This window comes from Aquarana catesbeiana, linkage group LG02 (assembly GCF_042186555.1).
Source record: "Aquarana catesbeiana isolate 2022-GZ linkage group LG02, ASM4218655v1, whole genome shotgun sequence".
Taxonomy (NCBI): domain Eukaryota; kingdom Metazoa; phylum Chordata; class Amphibia; order Anura; family Ranidae; genus Aquarana; species Aquarana catesbeiana.
In genome coordinates, this window is record NC_133325.1 from 276,083,655 (window position 1) to 276,101,350 (window position 17,696).

At 48.2% G+C, this 17,696-nt stretch overlaps 1 protein-coding gene across 1 annotated transcript in view; it reads right to left on the reverse strand.

Annotated features, from left to right (window-relative positions):
* TM9SF2 (transmembrane 9 superfamily member 2) overlaps nucleotides 1-17,427 on the reverse strand; it is a 61,127-nt gene extending 43,700 nt beyond the window's left edge. The window contains exon 1 of the mRNA XM_073614448.1: nucleotides 17,100-17,427. Coding sequence (XP_073470549.1) covers nucleotides 17,100-17,285 — 186 coding nt within the window. The 5' untranslated portion in view covers nucleotides 17,286-17,427. The remainder of the gene's footprint in view (nucleotides 1-17,099) is intronic.
* Between the last annotated feature and the right edge of the window lie 269 nt (nucleotides 17,428-17,696).

Consider the following 17,696-nt stretch of genomic DNA (forward strand, 5'->3'; position numbering starts at 1 on the left):
CTCTTGTCTGCGTGAGGAAGACGTGAATCCGCGCAGGACTGTGCTGGAAACTACACTTCCCAGCATGCAGCGCGGCACACGGAGCCCTCCATTACTGGGGTGGGGGAGGCGGCTTGAGCGGAGCAGATATGCTCCCTGCCGAAGCAGAGTGGACCTGCCCAAGCCGAGCCGACCTGGCCCCGGCCCGAGCCTGGCCTGTCGGGAATCCGGCCCTGGGTGGGGTGGGCCGGATAAATGTCCTCGGCGGGCCACATGTGGCCCGCGGGCCGTAGTTTGAGGACCCCTGTTTTAGCATATTGCAGAAAAAAAAAAAAAAAGTGTTGATAAGGTGACGATAATAGCTCATACGCAGTAGCGGTGGCCGTGCCGCCGGTTGCCGCCCATTGCGGGGTGTCATCCTGGCAGCTCAAGGTCCTGTCCTCCCCCTCCCTCCTCTCCTTGCAGAGCAGCGATATCCCTGTGTCAGGGAGCTGAATTGTCTGGGTGGCTGTAGTAACAATGTCCAGCCTCCTGTGATAGACAGCACACTGAACCAATGCCGGGCCATTAAATCAGTGTAACGTGATCAGGCAATTCAAATCCAGCTCCGTGACACAGCGGGAGATCGCCACTCTGATCGAGGCACTGGCAAGGCTGCATCGGTCTCTTGCATCATGTCTGCAGTCTTGGACCATCTCCTGTATCATGTCTGCTAGAGGTGCACCAAATTTAAATTTTGCTAATACTATTAGAAGTGTGTTTAAGTAAGAGATTGCAGACAAGAGATGGTTAGAGACTGAAGATATGATAGCGAGATGGTTAGAGACTGAGGACATGATACAAGAGATGGTTAGAGATAGAGCTGCACAATTAATCGTTAAAAGATCATGATCTCGATTCAACTCCCCCCCCCCCCCCCAATGCTAATCAGCCGATCTATCTTGCTATAGATGCTTTAGACCAGCGATGGCGAACCTTGGCACCCCAGATGTTTTGGAACTACATTTCCCATGATGCTCAACTACACTGCAGAGTGCACGAGCATCATGGGAAATGTAGTTCCAAAACATCTGGGGTGCCAAGGTTCGCCATCACTGCTTTAGACGCTTGCTCCCCCTTCTTCTGGCCAGAAAAATTAACTAATAAATGGCTGGACCTTCTAAACTCTTTTACTTCATCTAAAAAGGCCAACAGACATCTGACATCTAAGCAATGAAAGGAACTTTCTCTCTCGTTCTGAGGATTGGTGCTAAATGAAGGACAATCTCTTGAGTTCTGTGGAACTTAGAGGCCACCTTCAGGAGATTTAGAGGGTCCTGCCTGAGTACAACCCTGTTGTCAAATAGAAAAAAGGGCTCTTTTATTAACAGAGCCTGAATGCCGCTTATCCTCCTGGCCGTTGCAACCTCCAGCAGGAAGGCTGAAGGCTGTCCCAGGGTGGAAACTTGCTCATCTGCACTGGGGACAGTCTATCTCTGACTGACAAGAACCTTTTAATTAGGGGGTCCAGAGCCAACCTCCTGTCCAAAAAAACAGGACAAGGCTGCGACCTGAACGCTAAGGCGCCTTTCACACGGACGTCCGTTCTGCCGCAGTTAAAAGCATATAATATGTTCTGTGAAATTCAAGACTCCAGGCACTGCGATCAGCTGACCTTTTGTACCGCAGGAACGTTGAGGCGGTACTTTCCCAAGGGCTTTGGGACTACGAAGAGGTGGAAGTAAAATCCCTGCCCGCACTGTCCTGCTGGTACCGGAACTATGACCCCCTGCTCTGCCAGTTTTCTGACACTGTACGAGTCCCACTGCTTTCTGAGGGTCCATGGGTAAGCGAGTTAAAAGGAAACTTGGGGGAGGTGAGGAGAGAAACTCCGATCTGTAGTCCTCCTACAATCTGAAGGATGTGGGGATTCTGAAAAAAAATCTTTCCCACTGAGAGAGAAAAGTGGATAAGTCTTCCCTCTACCCTTAACGTCACCTGGCATTCTTGTCGGCAGACTTCTGGCTGGGGAAGAGAAGACCCCCCTTCTGCTTGCTTTTGCCGACCCCCCACAGCCTATTAAAGGTACCGTCCTTATCTCTAAACCGGTTTTTAACCGCTTCAGATCCGGGCCATTGCCAAATGACGGCAACAGCGCGGATCTAAATTGCCGGGACTACGTCTATTGATGTCGTCCCGTGCACGAGCGGCCTGCGCGCCCCCTGCAGGGCACGCGCGGTGCGCTCGGTGATCAGCGAGTCTATGAGACTCTCCTGATCACAGATCAGAGTAAGGGGTTGGTCCCGACCCCTTACCACATGATCAGCTGTCAGCCAATGACAGCTGATCATGTGATGTAAACAGAGCCGGTAATCGGCTATTTTTCCTCCTCGCGCTGACAGCGTGAGGAGGAAAAAAAAAAAACCCGATCACCGGCGGCCGTGATCGGGACATCAGTCCCGATCACGGCGATCTTATAACACAAAGCAATAGGCAGCAGTGCTGCCTACCAGTGCCCACCAGAGTCACCCATCAGTGCCCACAGTGCCATCAATCAGCGCCACCCATCAGTGCCCACAGCGCCACCCATCAGTGCCCACAGCGCCACCCATCAGTGCCCACAGCGCCACCCATCAGTGCCCACAGCGCCACCCATCCGTGACCCCCATCCGTGACCGCCTTATCTGTCCCCATCAGTGCCGCCTTATCTGTCCCCATCAGTGCCGCCTTATCTGTCCCCATCAGTGCCGCCTTATCTGTCCCCATCAGTGCCGCCTTATCTGTCCCCATCAGTGCCGCCTTATCTGTCCCCATCAGTGCCGCCTTATCTGTCCCCATCAGTGCCGCCTTATCTGTGCCTATCCGTGCCCATCAGTGCAGCCTATCAGTGCCCACCAGTGCCGCCTCATCAGTGCATATCAATGAAGGAGAAAAATTACCTGTTTGCAAAATTTTATAACAAACTATTAAACATGATTTTTTTTTTTTTTTTCAAAATTTTCCATCTTTTTTGTTTGTTTAGCAAAAAATAAAAACCCCAGCTGTGATTAAATACCACCAAAAGAAAGCTTTATTTGTGGGAAAAAAATGATAAAAATTTCATTTGGGTACAGTGTTGTATGACCGCGCAATTGTCATTCAAAGTGCGACAGTGCTGAAAGCTCAAAATTGGTCTGGGCAGGAGGGGGGTTTAAGTGCCCAGTAAGCAAGTGGTTAACCTGTTGGGCCTCAAAAAATTTTCCCCTGTCCTTCTTAGGTTTAATGGGAAATTTCTTGCCTCTCTGTAGACCTAGAAAAGGCCTGATCCAACCCAGTGCCGAAATACAGGGAACCCTCAAATGGAAGACCACAAAGCCGAGTCTTAGAAGTGCTGTCCCCTTCCCAGGTCTTGACCCAAAAGGCTCTCCTTGCAGAATTCAAAAGGGCACCAGTCTTGGCGGTTGTATGCACCGTTTCGACTGCCACATCTGCCAGGTAAGCTACTACCCTACCAATTACCTCTAAAGAGTCCAAGACTTGTTTGGACTTAGAGGTTTGCGACACATGATCTATTAGTTATTGACCCACATGTCTGCGTTCCTCGCCACACAAGCCGAAGCCAAGGCAGGGTTCATAGTCGCTGCATTGGCTTCCCAGGGCCTGCGCAAGAGGGTCTCGGCTCGTCGATCCATCTGGTGCCTGATGTTCCCTGCATCCTCAAATGAGAGGTCGGATTGCTTGGACACTTGAGCCAGGGAAGCATCTAATCTAGGTGTCCTCAAGAATCTCTCTTCCTCCTTGAAGGGGCACCTAGGTTTCCACATTTTAAACTTCAAAAGTTTTTTCAGGCTGCTTCCACTCCCTCAGGATGATATCCTTAAGGGCCTGATGGACCGGGAGAATCTTGGATTGGGGCTTAACCAAGCTTCTATACATCCTGTCTTGTGCGGACACCTGTGCTGCGGGTTAATCTCTTCTGACGCATACACTGCCCTAAGAAGGCCCTCCATATCATCAGCAGAAAAGATATGTCTGCCTGGTCTGGAATCCGCCTCCTCCTGCCTGTCCTCAATGCCCTCATCAGAACTGCTCTGATCAGGGCATTCAGCCTCCTCCTCCTCAGAATCCTGAGAGGGGAGAGGTTTTAAGGGTTCCGGATGCCTATGTCTGCTACCCTCTGCTCGGTTAGAGGAGGGGCCCTCCTGGGAGGAAGAACCCTCTCTGCTAGTGTGAGGTTCAGGGTGTCTAGATTTGAGGGTTGCTAGGAAAGCTTTAAGGGTCATTAGCATCACTGACTGAATGGAGAGAAAGTATTTTATAACCCTAGAGGTTTCTTTCCTCGCTAGCTTGTGGATACACTTGTAACAAGCTTTAGAGTGATCCTGAGGCAGTACTGTCCTCCGTTATAAGAGACACACATGCAAGTTAGAAAGCAATGCCCCCCTTGCTATGTCCGGCAGGAGTAAGAGTCGGGGTCCCCCTCCCCATAATTACCCCTGCCAGCATAGGTCGACTCACCCCCTGTGGTCTCCTCCAATGATGCGGACGCTGAGGTCCTCTCCTCTCTTTCCATCTTGTCACCACTGCCAGTGCTGCACTCCTTGCTGAGACTGGTGCTGTTGATCCGGTAAGAGAAGGATTTGGACGCCTGCTCCACAGTCGGCCAGACCTCCGCTCCCAGCTCAGAACACCGTCACCATTTTGCTGAAGCCCCGGACCGGAAGGGTCCCGGGGGAGGAGTGGCAACGTCATTTCCGGCGCTAGGGAGAAAGCCGAGTCATCCCTCTTCCTATCACCAGCAAGATGGCGCCGAATCCTTCCAGCTAACCTGAACGGCACCATCTCTCACTGCCAGCCACCCGCACGACCTTCCGCAGGAGTGCCAGGAGTCAGGGGTATGCTGTACCCTGGCGCCCCCGAGGAAGACCCGACCGATGGCCCCGTCCCCCGCTGAACGGACGCCGGCCAGGTAAGGGGGGAGGGTACCCCACTGTACCCAGGGTTCTTCAGCTCTCAGGGGGGGGTTCTTCCAAAAACTGCCACCCCCCCCACCCGGAAAGTGGGGAGACCCCCCCAGGAAGAGCAAGCCCTACCGGACCCAAAGACTTCACAATCCTGCGGCCCGGCTCCCATGGAGAGACCACCAGCCCACGGCTTTGGGTCTATAAGAAAAAAAAAAAAAAAAACAAACGGTTTTGTTGTGGGGAAACACAATCAAGAACTGAGGAGCACAGGGAGGGGTGGGGGTTTTAACATCTTTGTTGATTGTGTTACCTGTCAGGTGGGACCAGTCATCTCTCAGGGTGCCGTCCTGGAAGACGACTTGAGAAAATCGTGATTCTCATCTTATCCAGAATCGTGCAGCTCTAGTTAGAGACTGCCGACATGATACAAGAGATGGTTAGAGACTGCAGACTGCATTTTTCTTGAGCTTTTTTTGCACTAAAGGTGCCAATAATGGCCAACAATAAATTCATATTAATTGAAATTGATGAGGTTAAAAAGTCGAATATATTACAATAATATATTAAAAATATATATATTTAAAAACTGTCATTTTCGGTACAAAAATTTCCATTCGGTGCACCCATAGTTTGTGCAAAAGTTTTAGTGTCTACAAACTATGGGATATTTTTAGTCTTTTTTTTTACTAGTAATGGCAGCGATCAGCAACTTATAACGGGACTGCAATATTGAGGCTGACAAATCAGACACCTGACACTTATGCTCTTTTAGGGGACCAGTGAAACTAATACAGTGATGTCACTGTAATAATGACAATAGCAAGGACATGGTTAACATCAGGGGCGATCAAAGGGTTAACTGTGTGTCTAGGTTGTGCCTAGTGTGGGGGAGGTGCTTTGACTAGGGGAAGGCAAAGATCCATGTTCCTGCTTAGCAGCAACACAGGATCTATGCCTTCCCTTCTGACAGGACGACAATCTGCCTTGTTTACATACATCTATGCCCTGACCCAATTCTTTCTTTTTATGGGTTAAAGAGAGTCGCAGAGATCTTGTAGCAAGGAGGGATAATCTCTCTTTGGTTTTAATATGAACACTTTCAGACCAGATAAACCACCCAATGCTTAAGAAGGACACAGCCTGTGACTGGCAGGAATCTGCCCACACAAAGTTATTTAGACAAAATAATAAAAAAAAGAACCAGTTACACTTACCGGTAACGGTGTTTCTGGGAAGTCTTCCAGGACGGCACCCTGAGAGATGACTGGTCCACCTGACAGGAAACACACTCAATCAAGAGGTTAAAGGCCCCCGCCCCTCCCGATGCTCCTCAGTTGTGACAAAGTATTGACCCACACCAGTGCACGAGAGTGAAAAACATAACCACCACCACACTCTAAACATTACATGTTTCCTAAATAGAACGGGTGGGAAGTAGGCCTGCCGTCCTGGAAGACTTCCCAGAAACACCGTTACCGGTAAGTGTAACTGGTTCTTTTCTCAAGTCGTCTTCCAGGACGGCACCCTGAGAGAAGAGCAAGTAGCTCAGGCCTACCTTTAGGGCAGGACCACCGCTTGCAGGACCTTCCTGCCAAATGCCAGGTCCTGCGGAGATAGTAACTCCACTCTATAATGCCTCAGGAACGTGTTCTGGCTTGACCATGTAGCGGCTCTACATATCTGCTCCACCGAAGCTCCGGCCCTTTCCGCCCAGGAGGTTGCCAGAGATCGCGTGGAATGCATGGTATGTTTAATCCATCTAGCTATAGAAGCCTTGGATGCCTGTTGGCCCTTCTTTTGGCCAGAAAAATTAACTAAAAGATGGCTGGACCTTCTGAATTCCTTAACCCTTTCTAGGTAGGATAATAAACCGCGTCTGACGTCCAGACAATGAAAAGAAACTTCCCCTTCACTTTTGGGGTTACTACAAAAGGAAGGCAGCACCACTTCTTGAGTCCTATGGAACTTTGATGCTACCTTAGGGAGGTACAGGGGGTCCGGCCTAAGTATAACCCTGTCCTCGAATAAAGAAAAAAATGGTTCTTTAATAGAAAAAGCCTGAATGTCACCTACTCTCCTAGCTGAGGTGATTGCTAGTAAAAAGGCTAATTTAAATGTCAGGATCCTAAGGGGGATCTGATCGGTTCAAATGGGGCCTTTGTTAACCCCTCCAGTACTAGTGTAAGGTCCCAAGGAGGACACCTGGACATTTGAACAGGGGACAACCTCTCCCTGACCAAGAGAAATCTCTTGATCAGGGGGTGTAATGCCAAACGTTTCTCAAGGAAACAGGACAGGGCTGAAACCTGCGCCTTAAGGGTCTTGGTTGCCAAACCTAGATCTGCTCCATCCTGGAGAAATTCTAAGATATCAGGGATCTCTCTTTGAGAAGTCCCTCTCTCCTGGCACCAGCGAGAGAAAATCGCCCAGGTCTTGGCGTAAATACGCCTTGTGACTGGCTTCCTACTAAGGAGCAGTGTATCCACTACTCTGTCCGACAGCCCCTTCTCCCGCAGGTTCTGCCTTTCAAGAGCCAGGCCGTCAGCTTGAAGAAGCTGGGGCCTGGGTGGCGGACTGGACCCTGAAGAAGAAGGTCGCCCCGGACAGGGAGGTGAAGTGGTGGGGCTATGGACCAACCCTGCAGGGTTGAAAACCAGGCTCTCTTGGGCCACCAAGGGGCTATTAGAATCAATTTGCTTTCCGAGAGGAACAGTTTTTGAAGAACCCTCGGAATTAGTCCCAGAGGGGAAAAGGCATAGGCCAGTCGGAAGTCCCAGACCTGTGCCAGCGCGTCTATCCCCTCTGAGCCTCTCACTCGAGCAAGGGAAAAGAATCTCTTTACCCTTCTGCTCTTCCTGCGGGCAAAGAGATCTATCTCTGGAACGCCAAATTGCCGACTTACCAGGGAAAAGACCTCTGGATTCAGTTCCCATTCCCCCTGCAGAATCGGCTGCCGACTGAAGTAGTCTGCCTCTACATTTAATGTCCCCTTTATGTGGACTGCAGAGATGGAAGGAACCCGACATTCCGCCCAGGACAGGATCTCTGCAGATAGGGATAGGAGTGCTGTAGATCTGGTACCCCCCTGATGATTCAGGAACGCCACTGCCGTGGCATTGTCTGACAAGACCTGCAGCTCCTGGCCCCTGATCCTTCCCTCGAAAGCCTTTAGTGCTTCTCCTATGGCCAACAGCTCTCGAAAGTTGGAGGAGGCCCTTCTCTGTTCTGAATTCCAGGACCCCTGAGCTATTAGTTCCTCTAGGTGGGCTCCCCACCCCCAGGAACTTGCGTCTGTAGTTAACCTGAGAGGCTGAAGTTGGCTCCAAAGGAGGCCCCCTTGAAGCCTCTGAGGAAGGAGCCACCAGTGAAGGGAGTTCTTTACTTCGACCGGAATGGCTATCTCTATGTCCAGAGAGTCTCTTCTTCTGTCCCAAGAGGATAGAAGGAAGTGCTGGAGGGGCCTGGAGTGTAGCTGTGCCCAAGGAACTGCTGGGATAGCTGACGTCATTAGACCCAGAACTCTCATGATACCTCTGTAGGAGATGGTGCTTGCCTGTAACAGCGACCTGACCGCTGATATGAGGCCCTCTACCTTGCCCTGAGGTAGAATTAACTTTTGTTCTGAAGAGTCCACCAGGAACCCTAGATACAACTTTGTCTGAGCAGGAGTCAGTGAGGACTTTTCCCTGCTGACAATCCATCCTAGGTCTTCTAAGGTCTGCATTACTCTGCATAGATCCAGAAGTAGTTGATCCCGACTTAGACTGTAATTCAAAATGTCGTCCAGGTAAGGAAACAATGCCACTCCCTGGAGGTGCAAAAAAGCCACCACCTCGGCCATGACCTTTGTGAAGACTCTCGGACTGGATGCCAGTCCAAAGGGGAGGGCTGTGAACTGCCAGTGTTGCACTCCCTCTGGAGAGGCGATCGCAAATCTCAGGAAGCTCTGATGGCCCTGAAAAATGGGGACATGAAGGTAGGCGTCTTTTAAATCCAAGGTCACCATAAACACTTCTTTGAGGAGATGTCTCCTGAGGGAATAGACACTCTCCATGCGGAACTTCTTGTAACGAAGAAAAACATTGAGATTCCTTAGATTTATAATAAGACGATATCTTCCTGAGGGTTTTGGTATCACGAAAATGTGGGAATAAAACCCCTGACCCTGCTGGTCCACTGGAACAGGTATTATAACCTCCTGACTGGCCAGCTCTCTTATATTCTGAAGGATTCCTACCACCTTGCAGGGATCCCTGGGAAGGTAGGTCAAAAGAAACTTGGGGGGGTGGAGGGGAGAGAAACTCCAATCTGTAACCCTCTCTTATGATCCGAAGTACATAGGGGCTTTGGGTGATCCTTTCCCACTGAGAGGCAAAGTGGGAAAGTCTGCCCCCTACCGGAAAGTCATTTGGGGGTCTTGTCAACTGACTTCTGGCTGGAAAAGAGAATGCCAGTTTTTTGTTTGTCTTTTCCTGTGCCCCAACGTCTATTAGGGGAGACCTTTTTCTCGGAAAAGCGATTTCTTGCCTGGGGGCCACAAAAAAAAAAAAAAAAAAAAAAAAAAAGCGCTTCCTCTCTCTCCTAGGTTTGGTAGGAAATTTTTTCCCCTTCTCGGTAGATCTGGCTAGATCCTGATCTAGGCCAGCACCAAAAAGGAGCGTCTCTTCAAAAGGGAGACCACATAGATGGGTCTTGGATGAGCTATCCCCATCCCAGGTTTTAACCAAGAGGGCTCGCATGGCTGAGTTTAGTAAGGCACCTGTCTTAGCGGTTGTACGCACTGTCTCAACCGCAGCATCTGCTAAATATGCGACAGCATTCCCTATGACCTCCAGAGAATCCAGGACCTCCTTGGATTTTGAGGTTCGGGATACGCGGTCCATTAATTTACAGACCCACGTGTCGGCATTCCTTGCGATGCAAGCTGAGGCCAATGCAGGGCTCATAGCCGCAGCGTTAGCTTCCCAGGCTCTACGTAAAATGGTTTCAGCCCTGCGATCCATTTGATCCTTTAAGTTATCGGTATCTTCAAAGGAAAGATTTGACTGCTTAGAGACCTGTGCTAAGGAGGCGTCTAGTCTAGGAGTTTTGAAAAACTTTTCCTCATTCTCCTCAGAGAAGGGGCATCTACGCTTCCAGGTTTTATATTTCAGAAGCCTTCTTTCTGGTTCTTTCCATTCCCTTAAGATGACTTCCTTAAGGGCGGAATGTACCGGAAGGACCCTGGCCTGAGGTTTAATCAAGCCTCTATACATCCTATCCTGAGCGGACACCTGTGCAGCAGGCTCCTGAATCTCTTCTGAGGCATAAATAGCTTTCAGAAGATCTTCCATGTCGTCGGCAGAAAATATATGTCTGCTAGACCTGGATTCCTCCCTCCCATCCTCCTCTTGGCTGTCCACCACCCCTTCATCAGAAAACTCCTGATTAGGAACTTCTAAATCACACTCTTCCTCTGAATCGTGGGGGAGTGGATACTTCAGTACCTCCGCCCGATACCTCCTAGAGGAGGCAGAGCTCTCCTGGGAAGAGGCATCCTTACTAGAGTGAGCCTCTGAATCCCTAGGCTTAAGGGTGGCCTGAAAAGACTTTAAGGTGGACAGCATCTCAGTTTGCACAGTAAGGAATTCCTTCATTATCTGAGATGTCTCCTTCCAAGTCAACTTCTGTATGCATTTAAAACAGAAGGGCTTTGGATGTTCTGGGGGTAGCCTGTCATTACAGTTCCCACATCGTTTAGAGCAGGTGGAGGATTTCACAGGACGGCTGGGAACCTCACGGGCGATAGAGTCGTCCCCTGAAAAAAACACACAGGCATACACTGTGAGAGTCGGAGGAGAAGAGTTGGGGTACCCTCCCCCTCTAAACCTCCGAAGGTCGGTCAGACTCACCCCCTCTGGTCTCTTCCATGGCCGCAGACCCTGCAGGTCTCTCCTTCTCATGTTCCATGCTACTTCCAATCTCTCCCTGGAGGTGCTGCATACAGGAACGCAGAGGAGACATGGGCGCCTGTTCCCTGTGGCTTTTTATATCCTCTGTATGCTGGCTGCAACTCGCCACCGCCATCTTGTCGAAGACAGGAAGTGATACTGGACCTGAGGTCACTTCCAGCTGCAGCCCTTCCCACTCCCTCCTCTCAGAGGAGGAAGTGATGTCATTTCCTGATCTTCAGGAAAATGGTGCTGAGCTACACTCAGCAAGGCCTGGAAGAAAAGCTCTCCATGTAGAGCTTCTTGCCGCGCGACCTCCCATGAATGGTCGGTGGACAGGCAGACGGACGGACAAGCGGACGAACGGCAGCCCTGGCCAGACTCCAGAACGAGTCCCAGACTCACCACCTGTGGTCTTCTAGCCAGTAGAAGGAAAACCACCAACTCCTGCAACTGCGCGGCCACCGCACAGGTAAGGAAGGGCAACAGGAAATTTGGCCCCTGAAGTTCTGGGTACACCACCGTACCCAGGGTTCTTCAGCACTTGGGGGGGGGGGGGGGGCTCTTCCATGTAAAGAAGCACGGTTCTACTGACTCCCCCCCCCCCCCCCGAGACACGGATTAGGAAACCCCCCAGGAAGGATGAGAACCATCCGGCCGGACCCAGAGGCTTCCCAGGCATTTGGTCCGGCTCCCAGGAGGAGACCACCAGCCCCAGGCTTTTAGGTCAACAGAAAAATAACAAATGGTTTTGCTGTGGGGAAACACAATCAAAAACTGAGGAGCATCGGGAGGGGCGGGGGCCTTTAAACTCTTGATTGATTGTGTTTCCTGTCAGGTGGACCAGTCATCTCTCAGGGTGCCGTCCTGGAAGACGACTTGAGAAAAAAATTATTAATATATATATATATATATATATATATATATATATATATATATATATATATATATATACACACACACATACACAGTATCTCACAGGAGGCACCCAGGACCCTCCATAAACCGACCCAAGCAGCAGTTTAGACATTAATGGTTGTGTGTTGAGTTATTTTGAGGGGACAGCAAATTTACACTGTTATACAAGCTGTACACTCACTACTTTACATTGTAGAAAAGTGTCATTTCTTCACTGTTGTCATATGAAAAGATAGAATAAACTATTTACTAAAATGTGAGGGGTGTACTCACTTTCGTGAGATACTGTGTGCGTTTCCCTGTAGACAAGCTGGGAAAGATCTGGGTCATGTGACAGCTGTATAATGATTAGGAAAAAGGGTACTTAGATATTCTTTTATTAAAATAATTACAGTGCCATCGTCCACATACAGAAATAGAAGGGACAATTAGACAATGTGCTTTTAGTATCACTTTAAAGCTCAGACTGGATTCAAACTGTTCTGTATGCATGGTAAGGAGCACACAAAAAAACAAACACATAGGTGTGAATAGACCAATCATAAGTTCCTTTACCTTTCACATAAAACTGCAGCGCATACAAGTAAACCAACCCCACAGGAAAGAACAGGGATTCTACTTGAAATACATCTTTATGCAGCAAAATGCATGACTTTTGCTGCAACAAAGCAGGCAAGTGTGACTAGGCCCTTAGGAGCAACACAGAATCCCTATGTGCTTTGATGAGTCAGAATAATCTGCCCATTATTACCAATTTATATAGGACAAGATAAAGATCAACACAAGTCAGAGCTGCCTAAAGAAGTAGGCAACAGGTTTATCAGGTTCCAGCAACTGGGGCAGGTCCTGGTTAAATTTATATACTACAAGAAGCAAAAGCATGGGTGTGAACAGCACTTTGATCCCCACAAAAATGCTGCTCATCATAAATATTTAAACACAAAGAGTTCTAAGGAGATACCTTGGATATCTATCTAATTTATAGATAGTGAAGCATTGTTAGGCTCCATGCACACTGAAGCTCATAAACGGACGTTTTTTGGAGTTTGGGCGTTTTTTTTAACAGCCCATAAACTCCCCTCTATGTTATCGTTATCTAGGTGTCTCTGAACGCAAACAGCACATAAACTCCAGCAGTGGAGTTTATGTGCTGTTTGCGTTCAGGAGCTATTTTTCTGACCACAAAAATGATAAACGTTGATAAACATTCAAAAACGTGGCTCACCAGCGTTTAACATTTTTTTTTTTTTTTTTTCAATGGATTAAAAACGCTTATAAAATGCTAATAAACGCTATTGCAAAAACAAACAAACAAAAAAAAAAAACATTGAACGACTCACTGCAAAGCTACTGCCGTGTTTATAATGTTATTTTTACGTCCAGTGTGCATGGAGCCTTAAAGTGGTTGCATACCCTTATTTTTACCTACAGGTAAGCCTAGAATAAGGCTTACCTATAGGTAAAATGAATATCTCCTAAACCTGTACAATTTACCTCGTTCTAAGGTAAGTATTTCATAATGAGCTAGTATGCAGTGCATACTAGCTCATTATGCCTTTGCCTTTACAGGGTTTTTGTTTTTTTTTTTTTGTTTTTTTTTGACACGTGCGGTTATACAACTGCTTTAAGAAGAAATACATGGAAAAAAAGCGGAGAAAAATAAAACCACAAAACAAACAATTTACTGCTGTAAACGTGTCCCAAGGAATTTGCAATTTAAAAGCATAGTTCATCTTTACCAAAAAACGATAACGAATGTCTGTAGATTACAAAAAAAAAAAACTGCCTATGCAGAGAAGGAATGTCTGTATATAAAAAAACAGGCTGTGCAGGTTTGACCAAAACTGAAGAATGTTCTTGATTGAGGTGTAGGCCATTTAATTCCTGGAGCTTTGCCTTAAGACATAATTAAACCCTCCTATCCTGTAAAGCAAGGAAGTTGCCTTCTTAGCCTCTGACCCACAGCTGCCATGGTGCTGCACTTGTGATCTGTTAAGACCCCAGGCATTTGATTGAACGTTCGGTTGAGAGGACAAACAAATGTGAAAGTTATCTTTCATGGTCATGGCAGTTTTGGGAAACTGTTAAATCCAAAGGTTTATTTATGCTTTAAAGCGATTCTAAGAGCCCTTTCACATTGCAGCCGCATTAGCAGTAAAGCGCCTCTAATTTTAGCAGCGCTTTACCGTAGTTTTAGCAGCGCTTTTCAGCTGCTAGCAGGCGCTTTTAACCCCTGCTAGCGGACAAGGAAAGGGTTAATAGCGCCTGTGTAGCGCCGCTGCTGTGACCATTCATTTCAATGGGCAGGAGCGGTGTATACACCAACTCAAAGATGCTGCTTGCAGGACTCCAACGTCCTGCCAGCGCAGTGCCCCAGTGGTTTTCATACTGGGACTGCAGATGAGGCATTTTCAGGCGCTTTACAGGCGTTATTTTTATCGCTAAAGCGCCTGAAAAGCCTCCAGCGTGAAAGGGGTCTAAAGGAAATTTTTTCCCTAAAATGAAAAAAAAAAAAAAAAAAAATTATACTAAAATGCTTTGTGCAAGGATTTTGGACAGAGTGGCCCCTTTCCTCCTTATCTGGAGTCCCCCCGCCGATGTCTGCATCTTCATACTCTTGGTGCCCCAGAGCAAGCCGTGTGCTAAGGGGGAACCCTTGTGAGCATGCTCCTGAGGCAGGCTGTGTGTGTCCACAGACATACTGCTCATGACTCGCTGCGCATGCACAAGATCTGCAGGTGCATGCTGGGTAGCCAGCATGCATGGAATACAGCAAGAGATACTATCCGGCTTCAGATGCCCACACAGGAGATGGCTGCAGTCTGCTTGGAATTTATAAAGTAAGAAAACACTGCTGCAAAAATTCTAAACAGACATTTGTATACAGAACAACATTAATAGAACACAAGAAGAATGAGCAGTAAAGTGGTATTTTTATCTAAAAATTACAATTTCGGCCAGAATACCTATAGGTACAGTAAATATCTCCTAAATGCGATGCATATCAGCACCTTATGATAAACTGCACGGGACCTGATTTTTTTTTTAATCTTTTTCTTTTTTATGCGGTTTAACCGACTACCGCTTTAAGATGCCGGCTCCTGGACTCAAAGCTGGTTGAAGAATCAGCTCAAGTCAGGACATCACTGGATCCCTGGACAGGTAAATGTCTTTATATTAAAAGTCAGCAGCTACAGGATTTGGGGGGAGTAGACTGGAGCTCCTCTTTAACCACTTGCCGCCTGCCCAGCCGGAGGCCTTTGTTCTGGGTGGACGTCATATGACGGCCTCCCAAAACGACTGCTCTCGCACGCCGTGCTGTGTTGCTAGGACACGGCGTGACCCCGATCTGTGTAAAGAGCCGTGGCTCTTTAACCATGTGATCGGATGTGTCTGGTCACATGTAAACATGGAGATGCTGGTAATCGGTGCTCCTCGCCTCACACTGACAGAGTGTGAGGAGAGGAGAGTGTGAGGAGATCAGCAGCATCTCCTCACAGGGGACAGCAAGGTATGTAATCAGGGCACCTGCCGATCTTGTGCAGTGCTGGCTATCAGTGCTGCCCATCAATGCCACCTATCAGTGCCCATAAGTGCAGCATATTCGGTCCTCATCAGTGCCACCTATCAGTGCCCATAAGTGCAGCATATTCGGTCCTCATCAGTGCCACCTAATCAGTGCCCATAAGCGAAGGAAAAAAAATATTTATTTACAAACTTTACTGACAGAAAAGAAAGAAAAAAAAAAAAAAAAAATTTTTGGTCTTTTTTTGGGGGGAAAAAAAAAAAAACCCAGGAGTGATTGACCGCTTGTCGACTGGCTCACGCCGATATACGTCGGCAGATGGGCATGTACAGGCAGATTAACGTACCTGTACTTTGCCCTTTAAGAAGTGGTTTGCGGGCGCGACCTCCGTGTGTGATCGTGGGTCCCGCGGACTTGATGTCCGTGGGGATACACGCGATCGTCTCACAGAGAGGAAGAATGGGGAAATGCTTATGTAAACAAGCATTTCCCTATTCTGCCTAATGACACTGTCACTGATCACAGCTCCCTGTAATCGGGAGCAGTGATCAGTGTCGTGTCACACATATCCCTCCCCCAGTTAGAATCACTCCCTAGGACACACTTAAGCCCCACAGCGTCACCTAGTGGTTAACCCCTTCACTGCCAGTCACATTTACACAGTAATTAATGCATTTTTAATTGCACTGATCGCTGTATAAATGTGAATGGTCCCAAAATCGTGCCAAAAGTGTGTGATGTGTCCGCCATAATGTCGCAGTCACAATAAGAATCACTGATCGCCGACATAACTAGTAAAAAAAAATAAATAATATCACATCGCACGACCGCGCAATTGTCAGTTAAAGCACAAAAAGTCCTCTGGTCTTTGGGCAGCCAAACGGTCCGGAGCTGAAGTGGTTAAATGCCACCAAAAGAAAGCTCTATTTGTGTGAAGAAAAAGATAACAATTTCACATGGTTACAGTGTAGCATGGTCATTCAAAGCGAGACAGCGCTAAAAGCTGAAAAATGGCCTGGTCAGGAAGGGGGTGTAAGTACCCTGTATTGAGGCGGTTAAAGAGGATTTTCAGGCTGTATGGAAAAAAAAAAAAAAGTCAGCAGCTACAGATACACTTACCTGTCCAAAGATCCAGTTCCATCCTCACCCGGGCTGGCTGTGACTCCTTGCTGCTGCCTACTGTGCATGCACGAGCTGATCTGCGCTGTGAGAATGGTCTTGCAGTCTCCTGTGATCTATGATGGTACCTAAAGGCTGCAGGGGGGGGGGGGGGACTTTTGCTTGGATCACCTAGCACAGTGATGGCGAACCTCGACACCCCAGATGTTTTGGAACTACATTTCCCATGATGCTCATGCAATGTAGTGGAGCATCATGGGAAATGTAGTTCCAAAACATCTGGGGTGCCAAGGTTTGCCATCACTGACCTAGGAGATCCAAGTGGAAGTTGGAGTGGGTACTTGTCAAAACCAGGTACACGCTCCCCCCCAATGAAGGGGCGCACGGAATAATAGAACTAACCCTTTTGCGTGAAGCTCCAATTCACGAAGTGGGAAACAAGATGATGAATTCCCAAAGAAACTGCTGAAGATTTCATTCCCACCACAGAGCCTTTACTACCTTCTATTAGACAATGAATGCTGTTAAACAGAACATATCTCTGGTGAAAGAAGTGTGAAAGCTATGATCGGAAGATAAGAAATAAGGAAGTGATGTGAAGAGCACTGCTGTGTGTAGAGGATGATGCCCCGTCCACACAGGTCAGCAGTGCGGTGTCTATCAGGAAATGAGTGTTGTGGAGAGGCCCCGGATGTCACAGCTCACCTTACAATCCTCTGTCGCTTTATCCTTCTCGCAGAAACTGACAGGGGCGAGGCCAGGCAGGTAGAAGGCTGCCCCGGGCCTTGGGAGAGAGACGCTGAGTGCCAACAATACCGCAAGGACGAGCACACCGCCGCGCTGATAACTCGCCATTATGGGCTCCTTCCCAGCGCTCAGTGGCAGAAACATTCACTCCACAAAGATATCACTTCCTGCTTCCCCGTCTCAGACACGTCACCCGCTCTGACATCACCGAACATGCGCGTCCCGCTTCCAACTGCCTCACTCCGCGTATTCCCACCGAGCTGCCGGATGTGGCGTGTCACGTGACGGCATAGGGGGCGTGGCGACCAGTCAGGTTCCCATGGTAGCGACATGCGGAAGTATAGAGCCTGTTCTATCAGTTAATCAGAAACCAAGTAACGTCTTTAGAACTTTGTGTAACACTTTAATGGCACAGTTATAAATGAAGTAGCACTAAAGCCAGTCAGTCATACATGAGCCGAATTCCGAAATAAATAAATATCTGAAATTTAGTGTGTTTTTGATCAGATGATGCCACCATTGACTTTGAAATTCCACCAACCAAGCCTTTGATTT